Source organism: Aptenodytes forsteri, unplaced genomic scaffold (assembly GCF_000699145.1).
Source record: "Aptenodytes forsteri isolate BGI_AS27 unplaced genomic scaffold, ASM69914v1 Scaffold119, whole genome shotgun sequence".
NCBI classification, from domain to species: Eukaryota; Metazoa; Chordata; class Aves; order Sphenisciformes; family Spheniscidae; genus Aptenodytes; species Aptenodytes forsteri.
In genome coordinates this window covers 11,389,474-11,401,502 of record NW_008796165.1, presented here as the reverse complement: position 1 = coordinate 11,401,502, position 12,029 = coordinate 11,389,474, and the positions used below count along the sequence as shown (strand labels likewise).

Below are 12,029 nucleotides of genomic sequence, written 5' to 3'. Positions count from 1 at the left end.
GGGGCGGGAAGAAGGGGGAGAGGGGGGGGGGGGGCGAGGCCCCCCCGCTGAAGCCCCGCGCCGCCCCGCCAGGCCAGGCGGACTCTCAGCGCGGCGGCGCCAGGGACCGCGGGCCCGGCCCGCGCCGGGAGGACCCTCCGCGCCCCGGCGAGAAGTAAGGCTCTGCTTTCTCCTTCTCCCCTCCCTGCGCGACCGGGAGGGTTGGGGTGGCCGCGCGGAGCGGGGCGCAAGCGGCGGCCGGGCAGCTTCTCCGCGCTGCCGCAGCTCCCGGCGCCACTCCGCGGACTCTATTCTATGAGTGCAAAGATGGAGCCTACTTTCTACGAGGATGCCCTGAACGCCAGCTTCGTGCCGCCGGAGAGCGGCGGGTAGGGATATAATAACGCCAAAGTGCTGAAGCAGAACATGACGTTGAACCTGTCCGACCCATCCAGCAACCTGAAGCCGCACCTGAGGAACAAGAACGCCGACATCCTCACCTCCCCCGACGTGGGACTCCTGAAACTGGCCTCGCCTGAACTGGAGCGGCTCATCATCCAGTCTAGCAACGGGTTAATTACCACCACGCCGACCCCGACGCAGTTCCTCTGCCCCAAAAATGTTACCGACGAGCAAGAGGGGTTCGCGGAAGGCTTTGTGAGAGCTCTGGCGGAACTGCACAACCAGAACACCATGCCCAGCGTTACCTCTGCTGCTCAACCTGTTAACAGCGGCATGGCACCTGTGTCCTCTATGGCTGGCAACAGTAGTTTCAATACGAATTTGCACAGCGAGCCCCCGGTGTACGCCAATCTCAGCAACTTCAACCCCAACGCACTCAACTCTGCACCTAACTACAATGCAAACAACATGGGCTATGCACCTCAGCATCACATAAACCCCCAGATGCCCGTGCAGCATCCCAGGCTTCAGGCTTTGAAAGAAGAGCCTCAGACTGTACCTGAAATGCCAGGGGAAACTCCTCCCCTGTCCCCTATTGACATGGAGTCACAGGAGAGAATCAAAGCCGAAAGAAAACGCATGAGAAACAGAATTGCGGCATCCAAATGCCGGAAAAGGAAGTTGGAAAGGATTGCCAGGTTGGAAGAAAAAGTGAAAACTTTGAAAGCCCAGAACTCAGAGCTGGCATCCACTGCCAACATGCTCAGAGAACAGGTTGCACAGCTTAAGCAGAAGGTCATGAACCATGTCAACAGCGGGTGCCAGCTAATGCTAACACAACAGTTGCAAACGTTTTGAAGAGACTGTCTTAAATGAGAACTGTGATATTGTGGTATAACTAAAACAAAAAACCAAAAGTGGCAGATGCATAAAGCTAATGGTAAAAGCTGAAAGGCTGAGTCCTGCCTGTGCTCTGCAAAGCGCATGTGTGGAAAGACTGGCAAGCCTTCAGCTTGAGTTAGTAGCGAAGCGGCCAGCACAACTCCGAGAAGTGCTGTTCCTGCTCAGATGAGACATCAGATCTTTGTTTAACATTGACCAAGACCTGCATGGACCTAACATTCGATGATCATTCAGTATTAAAGGTTAAACTGCAATAGAAACTGTAGATTGCTTTATGTAGTATTCCTTAAGAAAAAAAAAGTGGGAGGGAGGTTTGTGGGAGGCTGATAAACAAAAAAGAACTATTCTGCCTGCCTTCAAGTAAATTGTGTATGTATATATCTTTTTTATTTTATTTTATGAAAGTTGATTAATGTCAATAAACTACTTCATGACTTTGTAAGTTATTTTTATGTTGTTTATTTGGGCACTGCCCAGTATTGTTTGTAAATAAGAGGCTTTTTTTTAGCACTCTGAGTTTACCATTTGTAATAAAGTATAATTTTTTAATGTTTCTGTTTCTGGAAAAATTCTAGAAGGTTCTATTATATTTAAGAAAAATAAAATAATTAAAATGCATTTCCCCCTCACACTTTTTTTTTTGCTAGTACCTGAGTTGGGAAAATGCCCTTTATGCCGAACTCTAAAGGGTAGGGATTATGTTAAACTCACTGTAACTACAGGCATGTCCTGGAGAATGTGTGCGGAGGAGAGGGAGAAACTAGATCCTGATCACTAAACGAATACAACTTTTTAAGTTGTCCTGAAGTTGTAGTTCCCAGTTGTAACCTGACTAGCTTGCCTGCCATGTTCTAGTGGCCCAGTTTAGACAGCTAATTTCAAGCAGGTTGTATAGGGGTAGAAAGCCAGTGTATGAAATTGCTCCATAACTGGAGTAACTGGCTACTTGATCTGACATGCTTTTTATTAAATTAACGCCCTCAAGAAGATAAGACAAGCAGTCGTATTTAAAAAAAAAAAAAAGCTGTAGGCTTCAAAAATAGAAATACTCACCTTTATTCCTGTTTTCCTTCCTAGGTAGGAGGTGATCCTTGTTTGTTAATATTTATGACAATGCTGCTGTCAACAGTAAAATAATTTTATAACACTTTTCCTATCTTGAAATCCTTTCCCTTTTGGGTGTTACTATGGGTTCTAAACTTTTTAGCAATAGAAGAGCTGGGAAAACAACCTAGTGGGAAATGAAGAGAGCAACTTGCTGAAAAACAGCAACTCCTGTTGCTTGTTTTCAGCAACTTACTGAAAATAGCAACTTCTCTAGCGCTTCCCATTTATTTTCTATAAAATAATCTTGGTTTTTAGTACAATGACAATATATACCATAGAAACATGCTACTTAACTCATTGGGGGTGGGGGGGAAACAATTACTATACCAGGATTTTCAACGCTGTACCAAATTAGTTTAATAAGCATATATCTAAAGGGAGACCAGATGTTTTCCTGCTTGCTGTCTAGAGCCAAACAGCTAAGAGGAAATAGATGCTATCAAAAGACGGCCAGAAAATATTAGAAATTCATTATTAGTGAATGCTAACTTTTTAAAGCAGGTAGTCTTAAAAATGTATTTTTTCCTTAAAATAGGAATAAGCATAATTTTAATTGAAGTGACAATCTTGTTTAAGGTCGCTTCACAAGATGACTAGATAATTGGATATATATACCTTTACTGTTACCAAAATGATACCCTGAAGCTTGCAACTAATGTGGGTCGGTTCCTTACAGGAAGCACAGAAGTATCTTTCCTCTTAAGTTTCCCCCCCCCCCCATATTATATGCACTTTATCATATGAGGGGTTGTTTTAATGTTTAAAATACGATAATATGGTAATCTCCTTCCACATAGGAATCCAAGTGTCAAGGTAGGCACTGTTTAGATGGTGTTTGCTGCTGTCAGAGGAATACAATTGTAATAACACCAACCAAACAAAGGGTTACTAGGAGGATACTGTAGTTTGCCAAGAGTACATTTTGCTGATGTCAGCAACCCGGAAGGTAAGTTGATTTTGACCATATGTAGGAATAGACAGCAGAGGGATAATACACAGCACTGCTGGGTGTGGTTTTACAGGGATTTAGCAAGTGCCAACTAGCAAAATAAGCAGGGCAAGGAGATTAATTACCTGCAAAGGTGCATGTTTAACTCTCAACAGTGCTGGGTTATGGAATAGATGTTACTAGCAAGCATTTGCTTAATCGCCTAATTACGTAAAAAATAAATACATTATATAAAATACTATGTTAATTAAATACAGCTGAGTGACAGTCTGCTCCACCCTATCCTAATACGCACACACAGACATTTAGCATTGCAGTTATGTGTTTTCTCTCTCAAGTACGACATTCTGTAGCACAGGCAAAAAAGTTACTGAGTAATAGCACTGCTCGTTAAGTGGGCATCATCTGACGGGTTGGTTCCTGTGACATGAGTTACTTGACTTGGTCCAGCTCAGGAGGTACTGGTGTCCAGTCAGAGAACCTACTGTCAAGCAAGGTGGTTTTTAGTGCCAGTTACACAGTTTCACAAGGAGAAGAGGGGCGACTTAGATGAACCCTTTCTTTGGTCCCACATCTCATTTGAGGATCAGGCCTAAGACAGGGCAAAGTAAGTTTATATTCCCTCCACCTCCATCTGTTTTGTAAACAGTGTGGTGGGCTATGAGCCTGTTGCTATCTATCTATCTATCTGGTTCACTTCAGCATAGATTAAAATTCAGCACTATTAGTATATTACTAGATCACTTGGTGATCAATAAGTACAACTGTAATGAAAGATGTGTGTGCATTTGTATGTGGTGAAATACAGAGTTTTAACACTTACTTAACTGCCGAGATCAAAATTGCCTAATGCACTATGTGCCTTACTTCTATAAGGAATAGTCAGTTCTCTTTGAGATTCAGAGAGAAACTCTCTTTTTGTTGCCCCAGCTGTACTCACAGGGGAATATTTTGCAAATAACAGCATTGTGAACATGTATTTTGTTTGGCTGTGAGTGTTGTCAACGGATTCAGGAAGTGAAGTCAGAAAAAGGCAGGGTTTCAAACAGGGCAGGCTACACAGAAATGCCTAGGCAAAGAGCCTCTAATCAGAACAACATGTTTGAGAGAAATATTAATTAGAATTTGGGTCTGTACTAAAACCAACAAAACCCTCACAATTCTATCCCATGAACAGAAGTGAGCTACAAGAGGGGTTTGACCATGATTACTCACTGAATAATCTTAAGTCCAAAGTACTTATCATTACAGAAATAACAGTAACAATCTAACTTACTCTACAGTGGGAAAGAGTTACATACCAGCCAGTTTCAATCTCAGAACACAGTAGCAGTTACTAATAGAGTCCTCATCCTTGAATTGCCTATGTCTCCGTAGGTCTAAAAAATACTGACCTCAAAACATGGCACTTCTTTAAATACCAGTCTAAGGTAGCACATACGCATTTAACAATGAAGTCTAGCAGCAAGAGATGTCTTAGCTATCTTTCCATTTTGTAGGAAGCAGTCAAGAAATACAGACAATATCCCTCCAAACCTATGTGAAAAATGACTGTTTTGTCCCATGCAGAAGCCTAAGAAATCCATTACAATAATTACTTTCTGAAAAAGTAAATAGGCCTTTCAATGAAGTACATTGCTGCACATGCATTAATGATATTATCCCCACAACTCCGCAGGAAGCAAAGAATCTAACTTACAGACACCCAGGTTACTGTACGGCAAGCTTACATCATTTAGCTAGTATCACACAGCACGCATGAACACTGCACAGTGGAGTGCGGAGCCTGAACCAGTGGCGAAACTGGAAGTTATACAGCTGGATCAGCACAGTGCTCTGCCTGAGTGAATAACCCTGACCGAGGCTCTGGGGTTATTAGCCTGGGCAACGTTACTGAATAGATTGCAGAGGCAGATGGACCAGCTCAGGCTGGAACAAGCTTGGGCATCTGTGGAGTACACCACGGAGTGCGGTGCACCATGCCCATAAGAAGTACAAGGCAGAACTGAAAAAAAAAGAACATTTATCTTTAATATCAAGCCTAGTGCTTTCTCTGTTCTGCGGCTCTTCCTCTCTACCCCTATTCCCAAACCTAGGTATAACAGCGTAGAGTTACCCACATCAAGAAACTAAAACCAGTTCAGGCAAAGTTTGCTGTGTAGAAAAAAAAGTTGCAAACATCATAAGCGAACACAAAATATGGCTAACAGGCAGATGGACAGCAAGGAAATATTTGAAATTACCATATACACAAACCCATTATGAAACAGAATATACCTTAGTAACCTCTAGCATTAGCTTAGGGACAGGGAGAAGGAAGGTAGTATTAGCCTTCCAACTAAAGAAAAGGAAAATTCAAAATGTAGGTGGTTTGCTTTTTGACAAGGTAATTCTTCCAGAGAAGTGCTTGTTCTTCAGAATTACACGCACTGCCAACACCAGTGTCTGCACCCAAGGACTGGTGACAATCCTAATTCTACACATATACGTTATTGTTGACATGAACATTGTAATACATTCTCTGAACAGAGAATGGTGCTTCTTACAAAGAAAACTTGTAGAAAGTCATCATATAACTTACCGTGAAAGCCTCTGATTACTTAAACAGTTTTAGAGTGGTTTTGCACAGCAGGGCCCTCTTTTCCAATTTTGCACATTATTCTTTGCAGTACATTTTTGTTAAGGAACAATGGAACTACAAAAATCAAATTAGACGTTCATCACGGTCCCTTCTGTCCTTAAATATTCTGAAATACTAGAAACACAGTTACAATGGGGAAGAATGGCTTTTTAAAAAGTTAATTAAATATTGAAAACACTGCTAATTTTCTTAGTTATAGAGTAACAACAGACATTAGGGGAAAACAAAACAAAAATCTAATTCAGAAAAATGAGTAAAGTGAGTAACCTATTTTTGAAATCTCATACAGAACTTGATAGGTTATGACTGACATGATTAATCCAAATCTCTATAAAATACCTAGAAACTAACTCTGTAAACAAAGTGGAGGAAGACCTAATATTTCTTTTCCTCAGTCTCACAATTATTTTGTGTTTTGAGCCTTGTATTCTCCAAGCAGTCTTTAGGTTGATTCCTTAAACAAAAGGACCAGCGACTTGCTAGAGATTCCTCTGAACTGTGAACTTTGTTCCTTATTCTCTTTTAAATTAAAACCAATTCCTGTGAAACCTGGCAGCATAACAACACCAAAGATGTGGGAAACAGGACACAATTCCAGCAGATGGAGCTCAAAAGCAAACAGCCCTGGAACAAGCTGCACAGATGCCTGCAACAGGAGCCTTTGCTCAGATGGTGTAGTAGCCAGAAAAGTCTTCAGATGAAACCCGCTATCATGCAAACGTACTAAAAAAAGATTAATTTTAACAGCTTCACTGAATTCTTAAAATAATCACTGCAATGAGTAGGGAGATCCTGCGTCATTTTAATCATAGAATAACCACAGTTATTTCAGAGGACACTATGGGTTCAAAACTGAGCATCCATGGCTATGTTTCCAAATTCTCATCCACGATGATGAATTAGTGGGCATGACTTTTAGATGTCTGCTGTTATCATGCCTTTTATGTCTCAGATAACAAGTCATGAAAACATGCACGATGAAGGCATAATCCGGTGAATGTTGCTATTCAAACTCACAAAGCCATTCACATAGCACTCATATTGAAAAGATAGCTTAAGAAGTTTTGAATCTCCACTGAATGGTTTAAAAGCATGGCCTAGCACTACCGGAATTGGAGCCTGCCTATTTCAAGTGATGTGATTCTCAAAGTTGCTGACTTCTGTGCGACTGCAAATCAAAGCACCTTGGCAATTATGAAAAGTTCATTTTCATTTGTGTCCAAAAGTAGTTTTAGAACTTGTACCAGTAGTAAAAATTGTGAGCTGCTGCACGCACCTTGCAAGGTCTGGTTGTTGTTTTATTTTCACCTTCAGAAGTTGAACACGAAAAGTTCCTTTTTAAATGAAGCCATAACACTTTAAAGATACAGCTCAGGATTTATTCAGTTTAACTTCTGACACCTAAGGTATCTAGGTTAGGAGGCACCACAGGTTCTCCTTATGGTTAACAGAAAAGGGCAGGCCTCTTCAGGGAGTGATTTGGGTAAACTAAATTGCTAATTGGAAGTGCCTATGCCTCAGCAGTCTACTTTTTTTAACTAGGAGCCTCTGGTCAGATAGGATGAAACCAGGGTGTAATGATTACGTGATTAGAATCAGGAGACACTTCCTTTTACTAAACAGAAAAGTTCTGAAAACATCCACCACTTGTCAGTGATGAACAAATTTCCATATGCAAAGTTTTGCTCTACTGCATCATATACATAATGTACACTCTTTCTTCCCTATACAAACACTAAGGTATCCCCAAACATTAACTGTTCAAAACTCCTTACAAGAAGTCATTAAAAACAAGACTTACTATGAACCCTCCAGTGGTGTCTCAGGGCCCCAGTCAAGATATGATCTTTATCATGCTAAATAATCACCGAGTGTCTGACCCAAGTACCTGAAGGGGAGAAAAAGAACCCAAGTTCTCAAGGCAAAATCCAGCTCTAGTTTTCTTGTTTAGCTTTACTATCACACAGATTGTCTGTTCTCCCTGCTTCCTGACTGAACCAGATCAAGTATTTCTAAATATATATATTTGGATTAGTTAACAAAGTGCTTTTACATGCAAAATTACATAAAAACTATGCAAAGCTGTACAGTAAGTATAGCTGACTTCAGGACCAACAGTACAAGAGTTTACAGTTAGTCTGCAACAAGATTACTGACCAAAGCTAACCCTTGAAAAGTTAACAGCAAAGTTTCCTTCTTTAAATGATGGAATGTAAGCAGAATTTAGTGATCTTTGCCCAGATTCCTTCTCCCTGAAGCAGAGATTTCTAACCAGTATCTTTCCAGTGCAGCACTGCAGGTAGCAGCACATCGTTCTCTAATTTCCCACTACATCAGTTTTCAGGGCTGTGACCTGTGAAAAAGCAGGCTGCTTTTCTCTATGCAGATCTATCTGGGCTTTTAATACATTAGCTTGGTTAGAGACTTCTGAATTTTATTTCCCACTTCAGCACTCCCAAAACCACCTAAGCTCAGTATATTTAAGGAACTGCCCCAACTAAGCTTCACAACTACTGACAGCTTTTGCTTCTGTGTAATTTTGCAACAGAAACAGCAAAGTTGACCAATTTAATTCTTTCTCAAAATACTGATTGGCAGTTACCAAAAAGTAGCACAAGTCCTAAAGATGCTGGATATACCAGTTTTGGAGATCAGGCCACTGATAAATACTGGAAAGAAAACATGTTTAAAAATAATAGTATCTTCTTATGTTGGGAAACAGGGATGCCAGAATTTCCAGAGCAGAAAGAAAGAAAGAAAGAAAATGAGCAGGGGCAAAACATTTTGTCTCAAGAGACTTCTTTTCTTATCAGGAATTTGCTTAGCCTCAGACTAAACTTTTGTTTTCATAAGAAAGTTACATAGCTCTAGCTCTTTAAAACTGGTTTAAAAATAATAGTATCTTCTTATGTTGGGAAACAGGGATGCCAGAATTTCCAGAGCAGAAAGAAAGAAAGAAAGAAAATGAGCAGGGGCAAAACATTTTGTCTCAAGAGACTTCTTTTCTTATCAGGAATTTGCTTAGCCTCAGACTAAACTTTTGTTTTCATAAGAAAGTTACATAGCTCTAGCTCTTTAAAACTGATTGTTTCAAACTGGTACAAGTATGCTGCTTAGCCTCAGACTAAACTTTTGTTTTCATAAGAAAGTTACATAGCTCTAGCTCTTTAAAACTGATTGTTTCAAACTGGTACACAAGTATGCACAGTCTTACTTTTTTGATATAACTTGGGGTCTTGCTGTATGACCTCGAGTAGCTTTAGCTGTGGTGCTTTAAGAAGCTACCAATGAAGCAGTTTAGGTTTATGTGCCAGTTTGTGGACTGCAGTAGCTGAACAGTTGGCCACTACTGCTTACAAGGGCTGCTGCTGCCAGGCGAGCACGGACAGATCCGCCTCCTGGCCTTAGGGAGCTCAGCTTTGATGTGTGTAAGCATTTTTTTCACATCGGTGCCAGCCTGAGCAGCCACCTTTTCCCTCCTCCTTTGCATCTTCTTTTCCACTCCCTCATTTGTGCTGGTAGTGTTTTTTGGAATATTGCAGGATATTTATTTTAATCTGCATTGCGTCCCTTATTCTGTTAACCACGCAGCTCTACAAACACCTGAAATGATGGGGGGTAATAGGGGAGGTGGAACATAAATGCAGGTACAAGCAGTAGGGATGTGGCATCTTCTGAAAGAAATGCTCACCAGCAATCTTCAAATTACCACAGATTGAGTCAGAACTCTCAAATTCATTCTTCACAATTTCAATTACACTACAAAAATGCCCAGGCAGATTTTACACCAGTTTTACTAACTTAATTTGAATTCACACTTTTGGTTAGACAAGCTCAACTTCCCATATGGACAAATCTATAAAACGTGGTTTGACTTTCACAGTGAACATTTTTCATGCACCCATTAACTTGAACAAGAACTGTGAGTCCTTAGTATACCTGCTTATGAAACTGTTTTTGTTACATGACTAACTTTATGCATATATATTTAAAATTATTTAAGAGGGCAGTGAGGTTATTATTCAAAGTCTTATAAATGGAATTTCTTGCACATGTTCCTGATATTGGCTTCCATGTCTGTTTTGAATTTACTTACAAAATACACTACCACACCCAAAATTAGTTTCAAGCTATTTCCTTGGCCCCCTCTGTTCACTGCATTATCATTCTTATGCACAGAAATTGCTTCTGTGTTTTTCACAGGACAGGAAATGCCAGACTGGCAATATGAGAAAGGCTTGGGTTTTAACTTAATGTTAATTGTTGTTGCTTTCATGATTATGTGCCTGTGTGTTCAATGTGGCAACCTGGTTAACGAAGTGCTCTCACAGTTGGTATCTATAATATCTATTTGCTACTAGCAAAGCCAGTTACATTTTCAATCGAACTCTAAAGGTAACAGTGACAAAGTATGGTGACAAAAGCAACAAAGTAATGAGCTCAGGGAAGGAAAGATCTTAAGAAGTTGTTCTTTTTCTGTTAGAAACAGCTCAATTCCCAAGTCTGTTGCAAATTAGGAACACCAGCAGCTCAGTTGAAGAATAGTGCCACCTGATTTTCTGTAGCCTTCCTAATGGTATTCTCTCCTAAAATTTAGTTCTAAGTGTTTTCACACGTCCACAGTCTGATCTAAGAAGAAAAAGCTAACGTTATCCTGTTTGGGAATACACTGCCCATCACAGCACAGAAGTGCAGGCCCATCAATCTGTGAAAGCACACTACTAGCGATCTCACCCTTTCCCTGCCTCTTCAGCAGGGTCTAACTTCTACGGTGGCAGTAGTGACCTAGGGCATTAAGAAGAAATAAAACTCCTTGTCTTGTACAACTGTATAGAAACAGGAACAAGCAAGACCTAGAAATTAACATACAAAAATAAAACCAGATTCCTCGGTGTTTCTGGGGTTCAGCTGATATCACATCAGACAATAGCACAATAAGTAATGAATTTGAGTTCAAATTCCACCTACAGCTTTACATGAGGAGCTACTTCATAGTCCCACACATGATTTTCTGTAACTGCTGGTTGTGTGAAGCACAAGGGAGACCTACAGTGCAGAAGAGAAGTACTGAACTCAATTCTCCTTTTTCCAGGCAGTCCAGGTCTTGGCTTCAAAAACAAAACCGAAAAGCCCCAAACCAAAGAACTATGTCTTGGCCTAAATCCTCCCTCTGGTTTGGATCTTCAGAATAATACTGACTTCATGGAGATCTACACTCTGATTTAAATGACTCTATGACTCCATGAGTCTATGAGTTAAAAAAAGAGAAATTTTATAAGTATAGGTTGAAAACAAACAGAAACTCTCCATGTAGTCAGTAAAAATTACCACTTTTGCCTAAACAACAAAAATTATTATCTATAATGATGAAGCTCCAAAAATATATAAAAGGCTTTTTAAATTCACGAGAAGAGTTAGAATAGAAGTAGGGCTCTCAAATACACATAATTTTTAATGGCTATTTCTTTTATTGTCATTCATCAGTATTTGCATAATCTAAAGCCTCTCACCTATGAACAATGATATATTAAAATTTATTTTGATTCATTTATTAAGCTGTATTAAACTATATTTCAACATTGCTGTATTTTGATCTAAAACTGGAGTATTACAATTCACCACATTACAAAAAACCTGTGATTCTTTAAGTTCATTTGCCTAATATATGCTTGCCATGCCTAACATCACAAGCCTCATCCTAATCTTGAATTTAGCTATTATTTGATACTTTATGCTCTGGGATTCCTCCCTTAAGTCTGAAACCTTAATTTAAGCCAGCTGTTCCACAGTAACTCAACATGTGTGGGATTTTCCCACTAAATGAAAATGATAACTAGGATTTTTTTTTTTTTAAAGAGATATAATGTCCGTTGTGGGATGGCTCCTTTTAAATAAAGACAAAGAAACTATCAAAGTTGGTTCAGCCATGTGATATGAAAACGATCCTCTGCAACATAGCTGTTTCATGCCTTGACCATGTTATGGTTTAATTTACAAAGTTATGTTGGCTTTTTTAGCTTTCCATTTTTACTGAGCTATACAGTTCGT

The 12,029-nt window shown here is 40.0% G+C and overlaps 1 protein-coding gene and 1 long non-coding RNA gene across 3 annotated transcripts in view; one reads left to right on the top strand and one right to left on the bottom strand.

The window, feature by feature from the left end:
• Positions 1-7,848, bottom strand: part of LOC103905663 — a 149,881-nt gene extending 142,033 nt beyond the window's left edge. For both annotated transcript variants that reach the window (XR_657968.2, XR_002086304.1), the window contains exon 1: positions 7,783-7,848. This is a non-coding gene — a long non-coding RNA (uncharacterized LOC103905663). The remainder of the gene's footprint in view (positions 1-7,782) is intronic.
• Positions 25-1,900, top strand: JUN (Jun proto-oncogene, AP-1 transcription factor subunit). The gene has a single exon (XM_009287408.2). The coding sequence runs from the start codon at positions 406-408 to the stop codon at positions 1,237-1,239; it is 834 nt and encodes a 277-aa protein (XP_009285683.2). The 5' UTR covers positions 25-405; the 3' UTR covers positions 1,240-1,900.
• Positions 7,849-12,029: the final 4,181 nt, after the last annotated feature.

Bases quoted from the DNA above. Each gene is read 5' to 3' on its own strand.
- JUN (XM_009287408.2), top strand. From the start codon at position 406: ATGACGTTGAACCTGTCCGACCCATCCAGCAACCTGAAGCCGCACCTG.